The sequence below is a fragment of the Mastigoproctus giganteus genome, chromosome 4, assembly GCF_048544385.1.
Source record: "Mastigoproctus giganteus isolate SK-2022 chromosome 4, ASM4854438v1, whole genome shotgun sequence".
In the NCBI taxonomy this organism is placed as follows: Eukaryota; Metazoa; Arthropoda; class Arachnida; order Uropygi; family Thelyphonidae; genus Mastigoproctus; species Mastigoproctus giganteus.
In genome coordinates, this window is record NC_143578.1 from 82,832,157 (window position 1) to 82,857,224 (window position 25,068).

Genomic DNA, 25,068 nt, shown 5'->3' on the forward strand with positions numbered 1-25,068 from the left:
TCTGTGGGTCTTGCATTTGTCTACACCAAATTCCAACCTGATATCATTGCTGAATTCTTCGGTGATCTGGAGTAGTTACTTCTCGGTTTCTGCGTAGAGCTTGATGTCATCCCTGTACATCAGGTGGGAGAGAGTATACAGATTTTTCCTTCCTTCTTTGAAGTTATAAGTAATGTAAGACCAATGGATTGAATTAAGGACATCCAGTCCAACGAAACTACCAGCGATTGAAGATATTAAAGCCACTACAGAGGGCGAGACATACAAATATCTGGGTATGATGCAGGCCCACCAGTTAGAACACGAGGAGATCAAGGCCCGCCTGACAGAGAAATGCCATTAGAGATTGAGAAGCCTGCTAAAATCAAAGCTGAATGGTGGGAACATTGTCACAGCCATAAACACTTATGCAGTCCCAGTACTAACGTATTCCTTTGGGTCATAGATTGCATCAACACCGAGCTCGAGAAGATTGAGTACGACCAGGATGACCAAGAGGCGCTAATGCCAGTCGAATTCGGCCATCAAGACTGACCATGCCGCATAAAGGAGATAGGGGATTCATTGAACAAGAGGCAATTAAGAACCTGCAGGATTACTTCCAGAAAAACGCAGCACCAATCTACCAAGCCATAAGAAAGATAAACAAACGGCACACAACGTCAACATCAATAAGGGGACTAAGACAGAAAGATGTTTGAGAAAGACACTACAATGATCTACATCAAGACTGCATAGATAAGATGGCTTCCAATGCTTGGCTCACGAAGGCTCTTCCCCGAGAGCGAAGGATTCATGCTCGATATCCAAGACAATGTAATCAACACCAGGAACTACAGGAATTTCATTATCAAAGATAGGAGGTCGCTAGTGTCGTTGCTAGTACAGTTGACGTTTTAGTATGCTGCACTTCATTTAATATCCTAATGTATTCATTGTGCTTTATTTAATTCAGTTGTTGTCGAGAAATTGCCAGTAAGTTATTCCCTAACTGGCTATAAATTTTAATAGCTTTCGTAAACTGTTAATATTAGTTTATTACCGTTGTAATATTGTTAGGCCTAACTCAGGAATCGCTGACTGCCTCGTTTAACCGAGAGCCAATATGGCCGCCTCTACATTCGGACGCACGTAACTACGTTCCGTAAATATGTGTTTAAATTGCAGCTAAAATTCCAAATTGTGTCTCCACCTGAAGATAGTCATCTGAGGAGTGTCTAGGTGAGAAATTTTTGGTTGCTTTTAGGGAAATTAGCCAGATACTAACGTTATTCTCTGTTTTCCTTTGTTTGCGAGACCTGCATGGTCATCATGCGGCTCGAGGAGGGAGAATAGAGAAGTGCTCCGGTATAACGCGGCCGCCGCGCTAGGATCTGGCCCTTGACTTGGGAAGTGCTTCAACGTGCTGCAATAGTAACTTTGGACAGGGAACGTGTCTCAACTTTTCCTACCAAACTCTGCAATTTTAACCAAAGAAATGATTTTTGTGTTTCTCCCCCCCCGACCATAGACTTTCCATGGTGAGGACCCATCAATGCTCTGAAACACATTACAGCAAATCTGATGCCACCATTGTCTTTGCAGATAAGGGGAACACCCTAAAGAAAAAAATCCCGACCTTGTAGGGATATTTTTGCACTTGGCTGTTCTCTTCCCCCCCCCCCAAACTGTCAGTGGGGAATAGCCCAAAATTTCAAAAGTTCGTTAGAAACCCCCAAATTACACCACAGACTTGTGGAAAACACCATTCGTCAACATTCCCAAAGCCCAATCCAGGAATAGAGGTGTAACCCCCCGATAATCCGAACTGTTCTCTATTGACCGGATTACACTAAAAATGGAGGGAAAACAAGGTAAAAACGGCGATAACCAGTTGCAGAGGAAGAAGGATGATCCTGTCATCGTTTACCTGCAGGAGGAGGGGGAGGACATCCCATCCGGGCTCCCCCCAATGAAGCGGAAAAACCGCAAAGAAAATGTTCCAATACCTGAACGCGAAATGCGCTCCAAGACGGAGAACAGGGAACAGCCAGAAGCTACTTCGGTGCAAAAGAACACCAATGAGGACAAGCAGCAAGACTCACCCCTCGACTCTGCCCTACCACAGGGAACTGTTTACGAGAAGACCCTCTTCCTTAAAACAGCATTAGAAAATATATTTAAGGAGAATTCAAACAGTGTGTCCGCCGGACTTAGATCTCAAATTGTGACAATTTTCCACAAGATGGAAACAATACTACATGACCAGTACCTTGAAAGTGAGCGAGCCACCACTCGACTTCATGCTTACCTAGAATGCGGGGCAAGTCAAATGCCACAGCGCGCCGCGACATATTCTGAAGCGCTGAGGCATAAAGACGCCACTGCTGCCGATACCATGACCACCACCACAACCACAAAATCAGCAACTAGGAAGACGCTGCTCCCCACCCCACATCTCGTGCTACTCAAACCGACCAACTCAGATACGCTGAAAACAAGTGAAGAAGTCAAAAAAAAAAAAAAAAAAACAGGTTATTGACTCGCTAACGCAGGAATTCAAAACAGCCAGAATCCGCTCCATACGGAAAACTAAAAACACTGGTGTGATAATCGAAACGGAAAATAAAGAAGACGCTAAATTGATTATCAACAACACCAAGATCCCTACACTCGGTCTCATGGCGGAAACTCCTAAAGAAAAAGGTCTCTCAGTCATCATATTTGGTGTAGACCCGAATCTGACTCCGGAGACAATCTGTAAAGAAATCTTCATGCGAAATCTGCAACAAGACTTCCCCGACGGAGACTACAAAAGTTTAGTAGTGCCCAAACATCAAACCAGGACCAGGGATGGCAGCTCGACCAACTGGGTGGTCGGATTGACCCCTGAATCGTGGAGAGTCATCACAAAACAAGAAAGGATCTACATATGCTGGAGCTCCCACCGATTTAGGGAACACATCGCAGTGCCAAAATGCTTCCGATGTTGCCGATTCGGCCACACCATCCACACGTGCGCCCAACAGGAACCAACCTGCGGACACTGTGCCGAGAACGGGCACAACTATGCTAACTGCCCGAACAAAGGAAAAGAACCGGCCTGCGCAAACTGCAAGTGGCAGAAGCTTCCCCATACGCACTCTGTTCGAGACAACAAATGCTCGGTATATGTAAAAGCAAGAAGTGCACAACAAATAAGAATAAATTATGGGAACTCTCCCTAAAAGTTAGTACAATAACAACTGTATCAAATTTCTTCAACTGAATGCGCAGCGGGCTATTGCCGTAGCTAGTCAAATTAGACAAAAAGCTGAAGAAGAGAATCCGGACATCCTTCTGCTGCAGGAACCCTACACCTGCGCGGGTGCTGTCCGGGGTTACCCACTCATCTACAAAATTGTTCAGGTAGAGGGAGCCACCCTCTGGGCTGCTGTGGCTGTCAGGAATCCCGACATAACTGTAACAAGAATAACACATCTGTGCTCGGAGTGGGCGGCCTGCGCTCACATTGTTACTCCATTGGGAGAGCTATATATCATCTCTCTCTCTGTACTGCCGCCCAGGAGCAGACATCCAACCAGCCATCCAATACCTAAATCAAGTACAAACGGAACTTTTGGGTTCAAGAATCCTCCTATCTGCGGACCTCAACTGTCGTTCGCCACTGTGGCATAGTGAGACTACTGAACGTCGAGGAACCAGGAATGGCCAATATGTGGAGGAATTCCTGGCTAACAGCAGCTTCGTTGTCCTAAATCGACCAAACAATCTCCCCACATTTAGTTCCACTCTCTGGGAGGTCACTATGGATGTAACAATGGCTACCAGATCCCTTGCTGGGCACCTGAGTGATTGGACGGTGCAGGAAGACTGGACCTCCTCAGACCACGGGGCTATCACCTTCACGATGCACAGATCGCTTCACCGGACTCCAACAAACAGCTACAAACTCAACAGATATGCCGTTGACAAGGCCAACTGGAACAACTTTAAAGAAGCCATAATTAGGAACAGTGAGAACCTGTTTTCCAATAACCTCAACAACCAAACCCCCGATCAACACCACATGCTGTCACTAACGCCATCCTACAAGCAGCGGACCAGTCGATCCGGAGAAGGGTCCCCCGGCCAGGCGCTGTGCCGTGGTGGTCGCAGGAACTTGACCTACTTAGGAGAGATATGAACAGGAAAAGACGTGCCTTCCAAAGAGCCAGGCGATCCTGGCCTCCTCCTGAGGTTGAACCCCTCAGACAACAATACAGGAAGGCCAGGAATAACTACACTGCGATGATCAGGCAGCGGAAGAAACTGTCCTGGGAGCATTTGGTTTCCACAGTCGGCAATACAGACCCATGGAGCATCATATATAGAAAAACCACAAACAAGTTACCAAGGGGAGAGGTTACGCCCTCCACCATCACCCCACAAGGCACCATGACCAACAACTGGCACGACACCGTCAACAACATTCTCAATGCCACCTTCAAACCCATCGAAGAGGACAACACACCTCAACAGCATCAGCTGTGCCACGCCAACAAAACCTACCAATCGGCCCGAGTGGAACAACCATTCACTCTGCAAGATTTACAAACTACCGTACAAAAAATAAAAAAACAAAAGAATCCCAGGACTGGACATGCTTGAACCGGAACTGGTAAAAAAGGTGGCCGAGTATGCCCCGAACTTGCTATTAGACTTATATAACCACTGTCTTCGTCAGGGCTGGTTCCCCTCGGATTGGAAGGTAGCCAGCATAAAATTAATCATAAAAAACTCATCAAAGCAGCCACATATACCGGAGTCCTACCGACCTATAGCCCTTCTGTCTGTACTCAGCAAAGTCCTGGAACAACTTCTTAGACAGAGGCTTGAAGTACATTACACCGCAGCAAATTTAACAACAGACAAACAATTCGGATTTAAAACGGGGAAATCCACTCTGGATGCACTAGAATATATCATGAATGCCGCGTCAAACTGCCAACGAAAATACCTTCTTCTCATCTCTGTGGACTTTGCAGGGGCGTTCGATGCCCTCTGGTGGCAGAGCAACCTCGCAAGACTAAGAGCTGCCAACCTGCCAACAAACCTATATAGATGCATTCAGAGCTACCTAAACAATAGGAAGATCCTAGTGCAAGCTCCCTACTGCAAGGTTGAATGCCAGGTACACAGGGGCTGCCCTCAGGGCCCTGTACTGGGTCCCCTCCTATGGAACTACGTGCTGGATGAGTTCCTCTCCCTGGAACTGGGGGGCGTGTAAGCGCTCGCATACGCAGATGATCTCTCCCTAATCCTCTCTGCTGATTCAAGAGCACAACCGGAAACGCTTGCCAACTCAGCACTTTCTACACTAAGAGAGTGGACTGAAACTCATCACCTTAATATCTCTGCCACCAAAACCCAATTTGTCCTACTAAAGGGATATCTAACTCCTACCAGACCACCGCAGATAAAAATCTACAACAGAACGATCAAGTTGGCCACAGAACTCAAGTACCTAGGAGTGATCCTGGACCGAAATTTATCATTTACACCCCACTTAAAATACATCCAGAAGAAAATGAAAAACTACGCTGCCATGCTTGCCAGGATTACCTGCCACGAATGGGGGCTGAAAAGAAGAACCCTAGCAATACTTTACAAAGCAACCATTATCCCTGCGATTGCATATGCTTCTGGTGTCTGGCACCATAAGGCCTCTACGGCGGTAAATCGTCGGCTACCCAACATCATTCACCTACCGATTTTATTAACCCTCACCAGAGCGTGCCGCACTGTATCTACTCATGCGCTGCAAGTACTCACTGGGACCTTCCCTCTTGATCTTGAAGTGATTCGCCTAGGCATGTTACAGCAGCTTAGATGCGGAAATCCAACTACCTTCCAGGATCACACCACAGACCCAACTGCAAATCGGACAGTGGAGAAGAAAAGACTCCAGATCTATTTGCGATCAGTATGGCAGCAGCGCTGGACGACCTCCACAAAAGGGGAAGTCACGCGGAGGTTCCTCCCCGATCTACAACAAATATACCCACAGTATCCGGTATGGCTTTGCCCTGGATTGTACAGCACGTATCTCCTAACAGGACATGGAGCGATCCGCGACAAATTACACCTTCTCGGACTCGAAAACAACCCAATGTGTGCATGTGGCTCTGTGGAGACCTGGGGACACCAGATGTATGACTGCGAATTTTATGAAGATCTTCGTGTTGAATTAATCATCCAAGTGCGCCTTCATCCCAAAAACCGGGAACACCACTTACTGGAAGATGAAGCCTCATATATAGCATTCACCAAGTTTGCCCAGAACCTGTATGCTAGACGCTTGACCATTCCTCTACCTGCAAACTTCGAATAGATGTGTCAAACAAAGCTTCTCAGAAACCCCCAACCAGATGTCAGGTTTGACTGCTTGATCCTTCATGCAAGACAAAACTGGAACTCTTATGAGAAGTGACAAAACTCCACTTCCCCGAACATTGACTACCGGACGGGACAACAGTCCCATGAATGACTCCTAACTGTGACATTTTGCACAACCTATTCAGCCAAACCAACATTGGATCGCCTCTGCTGGGCCTCAAGTTTTTCTGGATGGTGTGGACCTGACCCTACGGTCTGGTTTGCTCCCACTCATGCACACAGGCCACATTGGCAACCTGAGCCAGCTCCCTTGTTTGGCTCACTGTCTTACCTGTTCCTGGCAGAGCAGGGAGGGGACAGTTTGTTGTCCCCTTTCCCCCTGCCACCCTTTTTCTTCCCTCTGGTGGGGCATGGGCATGCCCCACTGTAAACTGGAGTTGCCTTCCTTTTGGCTCCATATTTCTGTCTGTCTGCCCCCCAGTCTTCAGCCTTCACCCCACTCTATCTGACAGCAACGTGAACATGCCCCAGACAATCTAAAATCACCAATCTAAATTAATTTTGCCCAACATTTTGGACTTCTAGCGCTCCCCGCGACGCGTACGCGATATTTTTTTTTTTAGGTCCTAGCCACTGAAATCTCAGGAAATTAGGTGGCAGGACCTGCCAGAGTGAACTATATACTAGTGAGTACCTGGTCTGCCTCCACGGGGCGAAAGTGGGACAACGTCGGGCCTCAGTAGGGGTCTGGCGGCTAAATGACCAGATGAACAACGGTACAAGGCATCACACATATACAAAGTCCATACACTTTTGAATCTCTGGCTTTTCCAGTCAACTGGTTCACCCACAATGTAAACTACGCGGATATGGGGGAAACCCCTGGTGCCGTTTTACCCTAAACACACTTTACACTTTACCAAAGACCCTGATGTAACAGATAACACATGTTGACGATACTAACTGGCCCCAGAAACAATCTAGCCCATCACCGCAGTATGCAGGGCGATCACCCAGACGTAGTACACGAACAGCTACGACCAGGTGGCCAGAATAATACACTGAAAGGACAGAATTCATGGGATACCTGGTTCCTGGGCAACGCGACGCTGTCACCCCACTCTCGTTAATGGACGAATCCACTGCTTAGCGAGTATATAAGTACACTGCATTCACGTAGACGGTAATTCGATGTCATTATGGATAAACGTCGTGAGTTAACTGACTTTAAAAGAGAGATGATAGTGGAGCCCAACGCATGGGTCACTCTATCGCGGAGGTGGTACAGAAATTGCACTGTTCCCGTTCAACAGTGTCGAGTTTATCGGGAACATGCCATTTCCGGAATAACATCTCATCTTGGAGAACACTGTGGACAGAGAAAGGTGGTGGATGAACTTGGCCGTCGACGTCTGTCTCGCATTGTTTCAGCCAACCGGAGTGTTAATGGCACAAATCACAGCCGACTTCAATGAGGGAGGTGCCAGAAATGTCTCCACTAAGACCAACAGGTGATCATTAGCTGCAATAGGTTATGGAGCCATCGACCCACCCATTGCTAACACCATGACACAGGACTCTACGCTTCAACTGAGCGAAAGAAAGTCGGCATTGACCTTGGATGATTGGAGACGGGTCTCCTGGTCCGATGAGTCCCATTTCCAATTATAACGAGCGGACAGGATGGTGTGTATCGGGCGAAAACTGCATGAAGCTATGCACCCGTCATGTCAACAAGGAACTGTTCAGGCAGGGGGGATGGTCGGTGATGGTCTGCGGCGTATTCAACTGGCACACGTTGGAACCTCTGGTACGTCTAGACGCATCTCTGAATGGTCCAGGTTATGTGTCCATCCTTGCAGACCATCTGCATCCCTTCATGGTCATCATGCAACCACAGGTTAATGGACTCTTCCAGCGGGACAATGCGCCTCCCCACAGAACCTGTTGACTAGAACATGGTTCAAAGAGCATTCCGCAGATTTTACCACAATGGAATGGCCTCTCCATTCACCGGACACGAACTCTGTGGAAAATCTTTGGGATGCTGTGGAAAGGAAAGGACCGTTCGAGCTTTGGATCCTCCACCCAGGAACGCGACGGAATTATGGACAGCGGTGCAGCCAGCATGGATGGAAAAACCCAAGGAATGCTTTCGTGAACTAGTGGACTCAATGCCTCGCCGTTTGACTGCCCTTATCTGGTCGAAAGGTGAGCCTACCCATTACTAGGTAGGTATGCCATGATTTCTGTCCACTCAGTGTATATCAGAAGCTAGACCAAAAATACCAGCTTTTCAAAGAAAATTCATTGTATTACGTACCTCAGGGCGTACTTATAGATCTCTACTCACAGACCGTACTGGCACCGAGCCGTAATAACCAACAAGACGATCCTGTACATAGCCCTCATCAACAAGAAGGAAATGGCTACCTAACTGATCGACGTAGCGATGCCCAACTCCAGGCAACCTCCAGAAAACATATGAGGAAAAGATCAGGAAATACTCAGATCTAAGACAGGAAGTCAAAGTGGCATATGGAACAAGTAATGATCATCCCAGTCACCATGTCAACCACCAGGACGGTGCCAAAGAGTCTCCATAAGAACCTAGCAGCAATAGGCCTCCCAGAGAACACTGACATGGAACTCCAGAAAGCTGCGGTCCTGAACACCTGCAGGACAGTATGAGAGTTCCTCAACCAACAGTAACCGGACACAACAAACCACTTCATGCATTTGGTACTAGTACCCCTCACTGGTCGAAAAAATCCCATAAAAGGAAAAAAAGCTTTTTTTTTTTTAATAGTAATAATAAAAATGGGAATAATTGTACAATCCGTAATGAAGTTTTCTGTGAGCAATGTAGACAGGCTTATAGGAGACACCTGTATGCAGTAATCAAGATGCTTATAGGAGGCATCTTGATTACTGCATACAGGTGTGGACTCTTCACTTTATAAAGGATACATATCTTTCAGGAAAGGTCAAGAAAAGAGCAACAGGATTATTTGCGGAATACAAAATGGTATATTTACCAAGAAAGACTCCAGTTTTCTAAATTTCAACATATGGAATCTAGGAACCTGAATGAGGTGTTTCAGGCTTTAAAAGGGTTGAGTGAATTAAATGCTTACAGCATATTTGCTCTTTCTCAGGAGCCACAGAAAGGGGATACAAATCTAAATTGAAAAAAGGATGGTTGCAGCATAGAAGTGTGGAAATTTGGTTTATTCCAATAATCGATTGTTGATTATTGTGTTGAAGTGTTGCGTATTTAGGAAGTTTGAATAGATTTAAAGAAGGATTAAACGAATTTAAAAAAAAAAATATATATATATATATATATATATATATTTTTTTTTTTTTTTTTTTTTTTTGGTATGATGCTGCTTAAAGTTGCTTTTTTGCATAATTTTGCTAATACTGTACTATTATTAATATAAATCAGCTAAGATAAAGATACAGGCGCCTCTCACGTAAAACATCCATCTCCATGTGAGAAGCGCGCCATCTAACAAATAAAGTTTCAACTAAAGTCTTTAAAGTGGTTGATACGTCCCCACTTCAATAGGTGATTTTTAATTTTTAAAATTTGATGCAGTTGTGTTTTGTTTGTGTGAGATTGACTGAAAGTTTCTTTTTATATTTTTCATAATTTATTCATGGTTAATAAATGTGTTCATCTCACCAAATGTTTGATGAAGCGCAGGGTTGGAGAGATATCCGCTTAGAAAAACTGTTCTGTTTTTGGATAAGGCAGAAGTGCAAAAACATGTTTTTAGAATAATTTCAGGGTGGCGGAGTGGGATAATCACCATTTTACTCATTTACCTTTCCCTTACTGCTCGGCATTCTTTTTATTTTATTATTATTAATACTTCAGAAAAAAATTATAAACGGATGATAATTAATAATAGTACAAAAATAAAAAGATCTAGAAGTCTTAATTTCTCAACACTATAAACTAGTATTACTAGAAAAACAACATTTCTGTTATCTTATCACGACTGAGGTTGCTGGCACCTGGAAAATGTCTCGAAACAAAATGTGCTATCCGTTTTCTACTGCACGCGAACAACTCGCACGCATTTCTCATCCTCTCTTTATTTTCGTGATCTTTTCCCAGCATAACAAGTTTACTGTGACCCTCTGTCATATTTTTTTTAATTTTCACCTCTCAAATCCGTGTTGTACACAGTAGCGAGATTGAATGCTGTTTAATGCAGGACTAAGTTTTCAATTGGTTTTCGTGATGAAAGCCATCTGCAGTTCTAAGGTTAACTTTGGAACTAGTTTTTAAAGAGCTGTTGAACTGAAAAACTGTTAAAGAAAAAAAAGTCTCGTGACCAGTACATTTTCGCATAAATTAAGCAACTGCACCAACACCTAAAAAAAAAAAATAATAAATAAAAAAAAAAATATATATATATAAAAGAGAAGAATATACATCTTTTTATTAAGGCTATGGTTATATTAGGTATAGACCTCAGGTCAGACAAGAAGCCAGAATTCTAGCGATAACCGATATTATCATGAAAATTTCATCATCATTTAAATACAGTATAACATTATGAGAGTCAGGCTAGATTGGGAAGATATCAGAAAAAGTCTCGGGGGCCCTCAGCTTCTTTTGATGTTTTAATTATAGGATGTCTGACCTGGGGTGTAGCGCCAAGAAGCCCCCACAGATACAATTCATGACTTGGAAAAGTTTTTTAAAAACAATTTTCTGAAAATTTGAAAGTTTTCTTGGCATGCCACCATTGAGCATATGAAAAAATGACAAAATGATAAGGAAGCGAAATATGATAATACACTGTGGTAGGAATTCATTATTACGAGTGCAGCTTATACTCTGAGCAGAAGCGCCTCCGTAGCCAGGTGGGCAGGAGCAGCAGTGCGTAACACACGCTTCTTATCTTGATTAGACCGGGGTTCGAGCCCGTGACCACCAAATACGGAAGATACGGAAAGGTCAGAGAATGACCACCGCATATCCCCGGAGCAATATGGTCTTAGTTGCTAATGCTCCTAACAATAACACTCTAAGGAGAAGTCCACTATAACTGAGGAGACCAGGCATCCTGTTTTTTGTTTGACCGAGATCGGGATTCTAATATTTAAGCTGTGTTGTTTAGAATTTATGTCGAATAACAAAGACCATGAGGCATCAGTATATCGTGTTGGTGAATTGCGTGTATTCCACGGTTTGTCTGTGACAAGGTAAAGAAGTCCACATCGCGAAGAGAAAAAAATAAAAAAATGAAGAAATAAATCCGCAGAACAAATTAAAATGAAATCAAATAACTTACTACGCTGGACTGTTAACAATAAAGGCTTCAAGGGGTGTGCATGTGTGTTAAGTGTCAAAACAATTAAGTCTCTGAGGCATCAGTATATTGTGTCTCTAAACTGAGCGGAATCTGTGATTTGTTTGTCTATTTTCTGGAGGAAAAATAAGAGTTTCCGGCGAGCGCGGGGGGAAGAACATGCTATTCTCCCCCGAGGCCTATTAACTGGCCCATGCTGTAAAAAGAAGCCGATAAAAACTTCTTTCCTCATTGACGGAATTCGAACTGAACAACTCGAACTCCGTCTTTTACCACTCAATGTAGGACGACGGCGATTATAACTACTGGCTAGATAACTACCTGCGAGGGCACATAAAGAGATAATGATAAGCATAGTGATATGGAGAAACGTATTAGGTATGAATAATTAATTAAAATTCAAGTGAAAAAAAAGGTAGAATACCAGGTAAAGAAAATGTTACCCAATGAATACATCTTCTCTGCAAAAGCAGATCTTGGCGCATGGCAGATTCTGAAGAGAGGTCGAGGCACTCCAGTTCGTCGCCCTAAAACATCCGAATATGCTCAATCGAGTTCAGATCCAGGCCACGCCATCCAAAGAATATCTTCACTTCGAAGGAATTTGTCAGTTAGCTTAGTCTTTCCCTATGTCGAAGAGCAGTATCATCAATAAAAATGAATGTAGGGTGAATGGAATGTTTAAAAAGCTGCATATAGGGCTCAAGGATATAATCTCTATACCTTTTAGCAGTCTTCAAAAATGTTAACATCAGCGCTGCCATTCATCGTGATGCTAATTACAGACCATCAGACACAGCCCTGAGAGCTCTTCTTTTCTTTGATATTAGAGGTATGGGAGCATGTTCCACGTCCTCACTAGATGAGAATATCTTGAAGATCAGTTTCAAGACTGAATTGTCACTCGTCTCTGAAGTCATTGATCTGTTAGTCTTGACTCCAGAGACGGTGTTTTCTGTATCAACTCAGTTGGACTGTCCAGCGAGGGACTAATGAGAACACAAAGAATGGACCTTCTGACATTAAGTCCTCTTTCTTGAAGTTGTTTGCAAATTGAATGCAAAGTGTGCATACAGCTTGTTTTGAAACTTTTGTGACTGCAAGGGCCGAAACTAGATATACCCCCACGCCTGGGGCAAAATAAAAATTTTGCGCATCTTAGTCTCCCCATTATAAATTAACAATGAACAAATAAATAATGAAATATAGTAAAATGCCTGTCTCGCTCACTCATTTTTCGGTATTTCAAATAAAAATAAATAAATACAAATATAAATAAATAAAATACAGTATATACAGGGCTAGCCATATATTCTTTTACTACTACTACTACTACTAATATTATTATTATTATTATTATTATTATTAGCCATATGGTGCAAGAAAGCCTGAGACTTTTTCTGCACCAGTAAAAAAAAAAAAATCCTGAGTTACCCTGAGAGAGAAGTAGAAGGGATGTGAGCCCCTGGGGTTAATTATATTTGTATGACACTATTTATGGCATTTAACTGAATCATTCAAACTAGTAGTTCACCTCTCAGTAAATAGCATCATGTATTATATTTCCCACCCTGTATTATTATTTAAAATCTGACATTTTTGCGCCTGGGGGAAAATTCCATTCTGTTTATGACTTTGGTGTCCACATGTGCTCTCGGGAACACACAAAGTTAAATTATGTGGTAGTTTTTTTTTTTTTTTTTAAATCTGGTAGAGTGATATGAATAAGTATTATTTACGATAGCATTACACATTACCCAAGGATCTCATATAGTGAGTATGGGCTTAGTACACCCGGGGACCTGAGCTGGAGATCATCATTCTTCTTTCTCTCTCTGCCAGGGTACTCAATTTTTTTTGGCTGGCGTAGCATAAGCCTCAGGCTTCCTTGCACTATATGGCTAAATAATAATAATAATAATCACTGGTGTTACTTACCGCTACGTTGAATTATTGATACAGTAGTTTCTTATGTCAATTATTTTGAGAAAAAATACATTTGTAAAATACAAAGGCTTAAAAACAAATTCTGGACCCTATGCAAGATTTCTTGATGGACTCTTCCTGCTTTTTAATAACCATTCCACACGGAGCAGTCATACTGCCTGACTCTTCGGGTGACTGCGGTATCATAGTTTCGACACTGCTAAACCTCCCACTAATTCCGAAGATGCTAATGAACTAACAACTTCGCAATTAATGGAAGAGTTTTAATAACGGTAGTTATAAGTAGTAATATGAAATACATGTATGAAAATGGTCACTAATCTTCACAGGGACGTTTTTACACACAAGTACCTTTAATATGAATACCGTATGCTTTTTCCTCCATTTCAGTTTATTTTTATTAGTGTATTATTTTAAGTCTGTATTGGTGCTGGTGTATTCAATATCGTATATCTAATCCAACAAAAAAAAAATAGTGAATTAAAAAAAAAAAAAAAAACTCCTACCCCTGGCGGGACTCGAACCCGCAATCCCCGGTTTAGGAGACCGATGCCTTATCCATTAGGCCACAGGGGCTCATGCAAAATGGATTGTTAAGGTTTTTCAAGTATAGTATCGTAATTTTCAACATTCGAATTGGATATTATTATTATTCGCCATATGGTGCAAGGAAGCCTGAGATTTATGCTGCACCAGCCAAAAAAAAAAAAAAAAAACTAAAATTTTCTAAATTACCCCGAGTGAGAGAGAGAGAAAGTCGAAGGGAATCACCAAGAAAAAGAAGAATGATGATATCCAGCTCAGGACCCTGGGTGAAGTATTTCAAATACATAAAAAAAAAAAAAAATTGTAGAGCTACTTGTAATGATTATTTTTATTCTTAAACTCGAAACACAGCCACCTTCATACTGTATGGTCAGAAAAAAGGTACTGGATAAAACACTCAAGTTTATACAGTAATTTGAAATAAAATTAAAACGACTGCATATTTTCATGAACGTGAAATATTACGGCTTTGGAAGACTTGGTGCATAAATTTTTGAATATTACTATTTTAAATATTTTGCTTCCGAAGTGGTAGCATTATCCTTTAGCAGCATTAGCTAGTATACCATGCGCACTTTCAAAAATTAAATATTAAATTATCACACCGATCTCCAAGATGTTGTTCCAGCCACAGAGGAGTAATAACATATTATAACTCTGATTCTAACCGCCACAGCGGTGGCCAAATGGCCTGTACAACCACTATCCCCGGCAGCGTTTCCCAAACTTTTTTTAGTCACGGAACACTTTTCATCTCACTATATATATATGGAACACTTTTCATTTCACAATATATATACGGAACACTTACTCAACACAAGTTTAGCTGGAGCCAAAGAACTGTTTGCTAATATTGTATTACATACGACGCACTGTGCATCAGAAGCAGAGGTGTATTGCTAAAAAAAAAAAAAAAAAAAATAGTACCGGAACGTTCGTCTATTAACTACAAATAGTTATCTAGGCTTTTTTCATTTGCAAAAATAAATAAGTCAAAGATTAGAATATTTGTTGAGTATTTATTTATAACTAATTATTCAGTATTTATTTATAAAAATTTCAAAAGTAAAAAACAAAGACAAAAATATAAAAATCAGAAAATAAAAAAAATGAAAACAAAAACTCCAAAATAATATAAAAAATACTATTCAGAAGAATCGTAGAAATTCCCATGCAAGATCGATTACGTGTTCTTCTGTGACTGCCCCTTTTGTTTGTTGGTCAACAGCAGAACGATGAGACCCCAACCAAGTTCGGACATAAAAATTTGGATTCCATAATTCTAATGGTGGACCGTATAGTTTAATAAACAACAAACTTGCCACATGTTCGACAAGAATACGGGATATTTTCTCAGTTTATATTAAATTCATACTGCTGAAGCCACGCTCGTATTCAGAAGAACTGCAAGCTATAATTTTGGAATACATTTTTAAATGTTCCAATTCTGCGGGCACGCTGCGACCACCATTAGCTAAATAATCCCTGTAGGCATTCAAACATTTTGTTAAAGATAAATTAAAACGTTTACAGAGAGATTCTGTTTCATTTTCTCCAAATGCAAGATAAATTTCAGATGGGCATTCGCTTGGTTCAAGAATTCGCAGCTCTTTTAAAATGTCTGAAGTTGAAATTCCTTCAGTAAATTCAGTAGAATCTGTACTAACGCTCAGCCTATGCTTCGTATGAATAATAGTGTTTAGAAATTGATTTCTATGAATTAATGTTACTTTGTTATTGTCCGTTAATGTTACTGAAAATAATTGCATTTTTTCAATAGCATTTGAAGCTTCTAACAACTTTTTTCCTTTTTTGAGGATCTTTTAAAAATTCCAAGTAACGAATTGTACGACGAATCAATTTGTCTGCATATACTATTGTCGTATCTCTTTTTTTGCAATGACTCTGAAAGAATCGATAGCCCAAACAATACGTCGTACATCAGGGCTAAATCTTGTAGTAGCAATGGATAAAATAGATATTATTTCTCCTTCCGTTTTGATTATGCCATTGTTTCATAATATTAGGTGTATAAATTTAATGATTTTCTATTATGACATTTAGAAAAAAGTACCGGAACGTCGTTCCGGCCCGAATATACCACTGATCATGAGCTTCTTTATTTCAAACACATGTAAAGCCAAAATCCAAATTAACTACCATCATACTTTCGTTTTGGTCTTTTATTAGTTGGTTCCTGTTTTTTCACTTCGGATTTTTGGAAACAAAATGCTACGATTGTTCATCATCACTTTGAAGTGTGACAATATTGTGTTCATTTTCATCGACCACAGTTGCAATACTAGAAATACTTGCTTCTCGTTTTAAAGTTCCTTTTTTCAAATACAAATCCATGGTTATTTATTTTAATAATAATATTTCGAAATACTGATAATTATCAAAAAAAAATTTATACAAGGTAGTGAGTTTAGTTTTAATATCGGTAGCTTCGTCCTCTCCTTAAACCGGTATATACTCTAGGCTAAATCGCACACGAATGGCATATCATATCACTACATTTCTACTTTTTCGTATATGTCATTACCTCTATGCCTACTTCTCTATGCAAAAGTCCGCCAAAATAAAGTATTCCGCGGTCTATTTGATTATTAGTCTATGCAACTATATCAATAACCAGAAAAAAAAAAAATGTTAGAAAGAATAATGATTCAAAAGTTGTGTATGCTACAAATACGCAAAAAATTATTTATTTTATTTTTTAATTATTAATTACGATTTTTCACGGAACACTTGTTCACAACCCAAGGGGCTCACATCTGGTGAGCATGGGTTGGCACACCCAGGGTCCTGGGTTTTTTGCTAGCAGGATTTTTGGCAGGGTTGGCTCACCCAGGCTGGGTGTGCCAACCCTGGGCTGGATATCATCATTCTTCTCTTTTTTGGTGATTCCCTCCTACATCTCTCTCTCTCTCTCTCTCTCTCTCTCTCAGGGTACTCAATTTTTTTTTGGCTGGTGCAGCGTAAGCCTCAGGCTTCTTTGCACCATATGGCTAATAATAATAATAACAACCCTTCATGTTCCACGAGATGATCCCAAACACAGTTTAGGATCACCTCCTTATCCCTGCTAGCAAAAATCCCATATGTGAGTGACAAAAGCCCATGAGCTGCCCTGGCAGTCTCTCTTCATTTCTGAGAGAATTTCATATCTGACTGCACAATTATCCCAGGTCATTTTCATTTACCACTAATCTGAGTGTAGTATGACACAATTTGTCCGTTACTCTGGGATTACTGCTACCCATCTGCAGTACCTTGCATTTGTCAATGTTAAACTTCAGTTGCCATTTCTCAGCTCATCTGCCTTTTGTCAACTCATTTAATGAATGATCACATTTGAAGAGAGTGGTTTCTCTTGTTTGCTGACAATATCAGTGTTTCCCAGTTGCAATTTACAGATATGCAAATCATGTTGTAACCTGATTATCACAGTGAAGGAAATTATACTCATATTCAGGAGAAACAATTATCTGGAAAACTCTGTAACACATTATTGCTATCTGAACACTTACTGTTTAGGTTAACTTTTGAGTTTCCCCATAATTACATACATTAATAATTGTATATTCCTTTGCAAACTCATAATCCAACATATCAACATCACAAATCAGTTCAGCCTCACAATAAATACTATGAGGGGCATAATCATATATATATGCAATAAGATCCATTACATCTGCAGGTAAAGATGAATATTCAACTACAACATCTAATACCCTGGTATTAATTTCATAAATTTCTGTCTCTTTGACACTATTAGTATTAGTCATATACTGTAGTACAAGGAGACCACAGGCTTTTGCTGCACCGACCGAAAAAGTAGATAAGAAAATACAAATTATGCACTTCTCTCCTCACGCGGATAACTATCTAGTTGACTTTTGAATTTCTTCAAATGGTCAGCTCAACTATTTGCGAAGGTAACTTCTTCCAGTAATCAACAAACTCGCTGGCTAAGAGAAACTAGTATTATTATTCACAAGTATTATTCGTTTCAGATTGCAGAGATAAATCTTCAATTTTAAAATTTGCTTAGATGAGCAAAGAGGCAATTTTTTTTTTTTCAGCTTCTAATAACTGTTGCGGTGATATATATGATAATTTGGTCCAGATAATTGATGGTAGCATCCAAGTCACTTTTCTAAAGGATTAATTTGAAATTTGCCCAATGGAATGTACTGTAGTTCATCATCATCATGAACTTATTAGCAGGGAAAAGGAGGTAATTTTCCCTCTGTATAAGGCAATGGTCAGGCCACGCCTTGAGTACTGCGTGCAGGTCTGGAGGCCTCATTTTAGGAAGGATGTAGATTTGCTTGAGCGTGTACAGAGAAGGGCAACAAGATTGGTGAGGGGAATGAAAGGATCCTCTTACCAGGAGAGACTTAAGTAGTAGTAGTAGTAGTAGTAGTAGTGGCATGATGCAAGAAAGCAAGTGTATGAGCTTATGCAGCATCAGCCAAAAAAAAATCACACCATTCCCTCCAAATGCCTGTCCAGTTCCTCCTTAAATTTATTCAGCCTATCAACTTCCACAACGACAGATGGAAGTGTGTTCCAGCAATTAACCACCCGCTGGCTAAAGGCAAATTTCCGCACATCTATTCTACATCTGTCTTTTCTTAATTTGAATTTATGCCCCCTTAGGTTCGTAATCTGAACAAGTGGAAGGATCCCATCAGAATTCAGCGTGCTCAACCCATTCAAGGCCTTATACACCTCAGTCAGATCACCGCGCAGGTGCCTAGTCTCCAGCCACTGCAAAAAAGCAAGCTCATACGCTTGCCTTCTTGCATCACATGCTACAACTACTATTACTACTTGGTCCGGCTTAGGTCTTTTAAAACCTGTTCCGTTGTAGCTCTTGGAGGTGGTCTTGATCTCGCGATCGTTGTCTTGGTCGACCCAATCTCTCTCTTGCCTGTAGGTTTGTAGTTAAAGGCTAATTTTGGGATCCAGTCTGCGTTCGTTCTTTCTATGTGGATGTACTGCAGTTTAAGCAGTTAAATACACATATAAATTCTCATTTCATATAAAGCAAGGCATATATGCGAAAAGGACTGAAATGTCTGCATTGTGCTTCCATTTCAGAAATGGCACATCTTGTTGCTAATGGCCCACTGTGGTTAAGGTGTACAAAGAATGGTGTCAAATGTGGCAAAGCACATCTTCCGACAGAACTGTAAAGCATTATGCAATACGGATGTTCGCGGTGAGCGAAGGAAGCAGCGTGTTGTATGGGTTCAACATATCACTCTGTGACAGTTGACATTTCAATACAATATAGGTATTGCAAGAACAATATCTCAAATAACGATGCGCAGCGCACCCAAACATATGCGGTTCCACTTTCACAACAGACAACCCAAGGGACACACTCTCCTCGCTGCTGATCATCGTGAGCAGCGAATTTTGTGGTGTCAAAAACGTGCCTGTTGGACACAGGAGGACTGTAAACAAATGTGCTAGTCGAATGAGTCGAAATAGTAGTACGAGAGTAACATGCTGATGGATAACTTTGTGTCTGGCGCAAGCAACACAAGCCCACGGAATCATGGATCCATCATTCATGGTGCCCACTATCAAGCAGGTGATGAAGGTTACTTAATATGGGGTATGTTTTGCTGTCTATAGGCTCCTGGTGCATATGGATCAAAGTTTCACTGGTGAGGTCAGCCAACATCTTTTAGGAGACAATTCACTGCCTACAGCAGTGAATTGTCCTAAGAGATGCTGGTTGATCTCACTAATGAAACGTTGTTTAAGTAACGTCTGCCATCAGTTTATACATACCAGTGAACAACTAATTTTGGTACAGTGTGCCTTGATGTCAGTTTGTGAAAGACCTTTGTCACTTGTTGCTGTAGTATTGCACTACACACTCTAAAAACATTTTTTTCGCTGGAACAGTATATTGCTATTTATTTAAAATGTACACCATTCCATACACTGGCAGATCAAGGAGGGAGAGCGATTGCATCCTCTGTAGCGCATTTGCATCATCTTCTGTAAATTATTAAGCCACTGTGTGATAACTAAATATATATTGTATATTATAAGAATGCCGCTCAGGTAGCGGAGCGAGTGAAATCACTGTCCTCCGCACACCGGGTGGAAAATCCACCTGGTGTGAGGAGAACAGTATTTGCGCCGGTAGCACAGTGGTTACGTCACCGTCCTCCCCCACACTGGGTGGAAAAGGCCTGGGTTCGAATCCCGTCGATGACGCGAGGAATTTTAGTGGGCTTTTTTCATTCCGTGGCGGAGTTAATCGGTTTCAGGCGTAGATAGTAAGGTCCCCCCCCCCCCAAGAAACCGGGTTTTTTTCGTCCAGCAAATCGACCAGAGAACACACGAAATTTACAGACAAAATAAATATATGGGTAGACGTAATCATTGACATGGGGCCCTAATATCATTTTTTTTTTTTTTTTTTTTTGTGAGGAGGACAGTATCCCGAAGAGCGTTGCGTTTTGGAAAATTTTCCATTTCAAGCCCATCCCTCGTAGTAGCACAGTGAATATAATAACTATCACCCCCACGCTGCCTGGGAAAGACCCAAGTTCGAATTTTATGAGCTTTTTTTTTCAAAACGTGGCTGATTTAATCGATTTCAGGCAAGGTTTGAAACTAACTAAGTTGCTTGTTCCCCCCCCCCCAAAAAAAAAAAAAAAAAACTTTGGTCTTTCGTTCAGTAAACAGGCAAATCGACCACAGAATACTGTATTTGCAATTTGCAAACGCAGTACAGACTGACGCCGCGTAGTTGTTCTGGCGCCACACACACACAAATTGAAGTCATGATCAAAATCTGAGTATGGGAAATGGTATACATTTTAAATAAACAACACCATACTTCTTCAGTGGAGCAGTGCTTTTTATTTCAAGTGTGCAATGCAATACCCGGAGAATTCACGGGGAAGGCCTCCACTGTACGAGATCAATGCACTTCGTAGCAAACTTAGTTGACTTAATGTTACCTACAGACTAAGGCTATGCGGTACTCTATAATTAATAGCTCCAGTAGCATTACGGTTTTGTCTTAAATTCTTAGCGGTTTTAGTCCTTCAGAGTTTTAATGTTTTATTCGTTGCAGCAATATTAGTAATGTAGCATCCTGACTTTCAACAGCGAAGAACCTCAGTATAAACGACAGTTAAATTGATTTTAATTAACGTGTAAAAAACTGAGGTCAACGCAAAAAAAAAAAAAAAAAACTACAGTCGTTATAATCACCGCCCTCTTACACCGTGGTTTGTCGACTTGGTTTCGAAACCCTTCAATAACGCGAAGAAATTTTTTCAAACCATGACTGAGTTAGTCGATCTCTGGCGTACGGTACAGGTTTTATCTTTGGGAATTGGGTTTTTCGTTAGCAAGCAGGCAAACCGATCAAACATAGAATTTACAGATACTGTACAATATATTTAACCCCTTATACATAACCTTAGTTGCTTTGGTGATTAACACCACTCATACTACGAAAAAATATTTTTAATGCCCTTTTCCCAAATTTTGGAAAATCTTTACTTGATACTAAATCCTTCCAAAAAATGAAAGTAAATTCTGAAATCAATCTGGCATGCTTCTACAAGTTTTAATTTGCAGTCTCATGTTGTTTTTGTGTCCTTTTTCTTATTATTTATTTAATTTTGTCCTAGGAAAATCTTCGCATTTTTTAATTGTATCCTATTGGCTTACAATTATGACAGTTTTAACTCCCATGCTCACAACCAATGATAAACTAAGACGAAATTAATCTTAGCCAATCAATTAATCTCAGCCAATCTTGACCCGACACTGTTTTCACGCGGTTTTCCCGAATAAGTTCTGTTTGGAGGAGCGTGTGTTGCAATTTGTGTGAAATTATTTTGCTTCTGATCAACTTTTGTACTGTGAAGTTTTGCTTGAATTGTTTTTCTGGTGCCGTTTTGTGTATCAGTATTCTGAATTCTTTCACTCACGCTCATTCATCAAAATATGAAATATTGACAATGCCATGCTTCTTGTGCCATCGAAGTGTTGCTGTTATTTATGTATTTGTGCTTTTATCTTGTTTATTAAGGGATGGATCATTTCATGAAGGAAGAGTTACATACTTATTTTCATCAGATATTGAAGAAGGAAGAAGGAGATATGCCGTTACGAACCAGGAATCTTCACGATATGGGTCCTGTTGGAAAAATGCAATTGAAGATCTTCACGAAGGATGCAAACACCTTACAGATGAAGTTCAAAGTCGTTTGGCTCTTGCATTTGCAAATTGCCATTTAAAGAAAGCGGGTTTTAATTCTTATGGTTGTCCAAAGGATGTAGAAATATCAGAATGTACAAAAAACATGGATGATAGAGCATGGGCGTCCTATACTGAATTTTTTACTCATACTCAAAGCATTTGCTTCTTTTTACAAAATCAGGTGTGGCAAGAAGAAACAGAGGACACTATCTTGAAACTGTCATATGCTTCGGCAAAGGTTAGTCAGCAGTTAGAAGTAAGTGGACAGATACAGGAAGAAATTTTAAAATCACAGCAAACGTCATTAAATAAACAGCAACAGTTACTGAAAAACGGTGAAAGTTTGAATAAGGCTTTGGAAAAGTCGAAAGAAAATGTTCGTAACTTATTTGAAGAATACCAAGCCGCAGCACAAGAACAAAGCATAATGATCTTTGAAATATTTAATCGCTTTACCAAGTTTGAAAGACTTGTTTTGGCTCATCTAACTGGGTTTTATTCACTTGCTTTTTTTGTAGCCTCTGTTCTTTTAGCGTGCTTGTTAACGTCTACACAGCGGACAAATGCTGCACGTTTTTGGCTGTTTTTACTTCTGGTGGTTAATTACCTATTAGAGAAACTAATAAGTGAACTGAGTATGCCAGAAGAAATGGAAAGGAGGATTCTTTTTGATTCTTCAGTAAGCAATATAGTTATTTCATTTATACTAGTTAAAACTAAAATTAAATTTAGAAACCTAGAAAGGCATGTTCAGGCATTTTCTCACTTGTACTATTGAACTATAGAATAAGGCAGCTTGAAGTGGGTTTATTGCTGGGATCTGATAATTTTGGCTTAGACTGCTTTCCGAAATTGTGAGAATAAATTGTGGCTAAACAATAAATGTTAAATTCTTTAATAATAAGATAAACGAATTACAAGTTGAAACACCTCCATCTGGTGTTGTAGACACCAGATGGAGGTTTGTTCCAACAATTAACTCTTCACTGTCTGAAGACAACTTTCCACACATCTATCCTGAAACCATCCTTTATCAATCCCCTCTCCCCTGCTAGATCAGGCACGTGTTTGTTTGTATTAAGAATATTATTACTGCAGTTAATTTATTAGATAGTTTAACTTTATAGAATCATAGTGAATTGGCTGCATTCCATCCTAACTGAATAAGCAGTGAGAGCTAACATATTTGAAATAATGGTAGCTGAGAAAGGATAATATGCATATCTATCTGTATGGTTGATTTCTGGAACAAAATTCCATCTGTCGTTGTAGAAGCAGACAGTTTATAAATTCAAAGCAGAACTAGACAAACATTTGGAGCGAATGGATAAGTGAAATGGAAAAGTTTTTTTTTTTTTTTTTTTTTTGGCTGATGCTGTATAAGCTTGCTTTCTTTCATCATATGCCTATGTTAATGCTAATGTGGTGATGTAGCATTTCAAAGATACCATACTTATTCATATATATAAAGCATATTAATATCAGTAGTGAATGATGCAAGAAAGCAAACTTATACAGCCAAAAAAAAAAATTTAAATAAAATAATGCTTCCAACATCACCTGTCCATTCCTCTTATAACAGCTTGTCTAGTTCTTCCTTGAATTTATTTAAAATACCTAATTCTACAACACCAGATGGAGGTTTGTTCCAACAATTAACTCTTCACTGTCTGAAGACAACTTTCCACACTCTGAAACCATCCTTTATCAATCGGAATTTATGCCAATCCCCTCTCCCCTGTGCATAGTCTGAGCAAGAGGAAGGATTCCATCGGCATTGTGCTTACTCAATACATTCAGAGTGTTAAGTATCTCAATCAGATTTCCTCACAGGTGTCTAGTTCCCAGAGGCACTGCAGTATACAGAGCTGAAGACTTTCCTAGTAAGAACACCCTTTTCTGCACATGCACTTACAGATACACATCCTTTCACAAATGAGGCTTCCAGACTTGTATGCAGTATTCAATTTCTGGCTAACCATTGTCTCATACAATGGGATAATCACCTTGTTATCCCAGCTTTCAAAATTCCTGTATATCATTGAAAAAACTCCATGGGCTGCCCTGGCAGCTGTTTTGCACTGCTCAAAGAACTTCATATCTGACTGCACAGTTGCCCACAGATCTTTTTCAATCTCCCCTACTCTTAATATAGTACTGCACAGTTAGTATGTTATGTGTAATTGAACATTCAGTGAAATACACCATTCTTTGTTTGTAATAGTAAATTGCAATGAATGGCATTGATTTAATTGTATCTCATATTGTGACTATCTTCAATGAGTTACCATGTATTGCACTACCTGTAATAAGTAACGCGTTACCAATGGAGAAGACTATTGTTACTTATTCTCAGTGGATACCACCACCCAGATGGGACCGTTTCAAGGCTTGTTGGCTTATTGTTGGTGGGCAGGTACCCTGATGTTGCAGTCATTCCAACCCAGTTATGAAGTATAACTCCACAATATGAGAGATGCTGCAGGGGTGTGCATAGTAATAATTACTAAGTAAAAGTAAATGCACAAGGCATAATACATTATGAATTTAAATTTACTATTGAACACTCAGTGAAATACACAATTCTTTGTTCATAATAGTAAATTGCAATGAGTGGCATCGATTTGC

The 25,068-nt window shown here is 40.4% G+C and overlaps 1 protein-coding gene and 1 non-coding gene across 2 annotated transcripts in view; one reads left to right on the plus strand and one right to left on the minus strand.

The window, feature by feature from the left end:
• Positions 1-14,140: 14,140 nt before the first annotated feature.
• TRNAR-CCU (transfer RNA arginine (anticodon CCU)) lies at positions 14,141-14,213 on the minus strand. Its single transcript has one exon. It is a non-coding gene; the product is annotated as a tRNA-Arg (tRNA).
• A 7,969-nt stretch (positions 14,214-22,182) lies between these two features.
• The window catches only part of LOC150086874 (uncharacterized), a 66,269-nt gene continuing 63,383 nt past the window's right edge, over positions 22,183-25,068 (plus strand). The window contains exon 1 of the mRNA XM_090372307.1: positions 22,183-23,119. Within this exon, the coding sequence (XP_090228433.1) occupies positions 22,199-23,119 (921 nt within the window). The 5' untranslated portion in view covers positions 22,183-22,198. The remainder of the gene's footprint in view (positions 23,120-25,068) is intronic.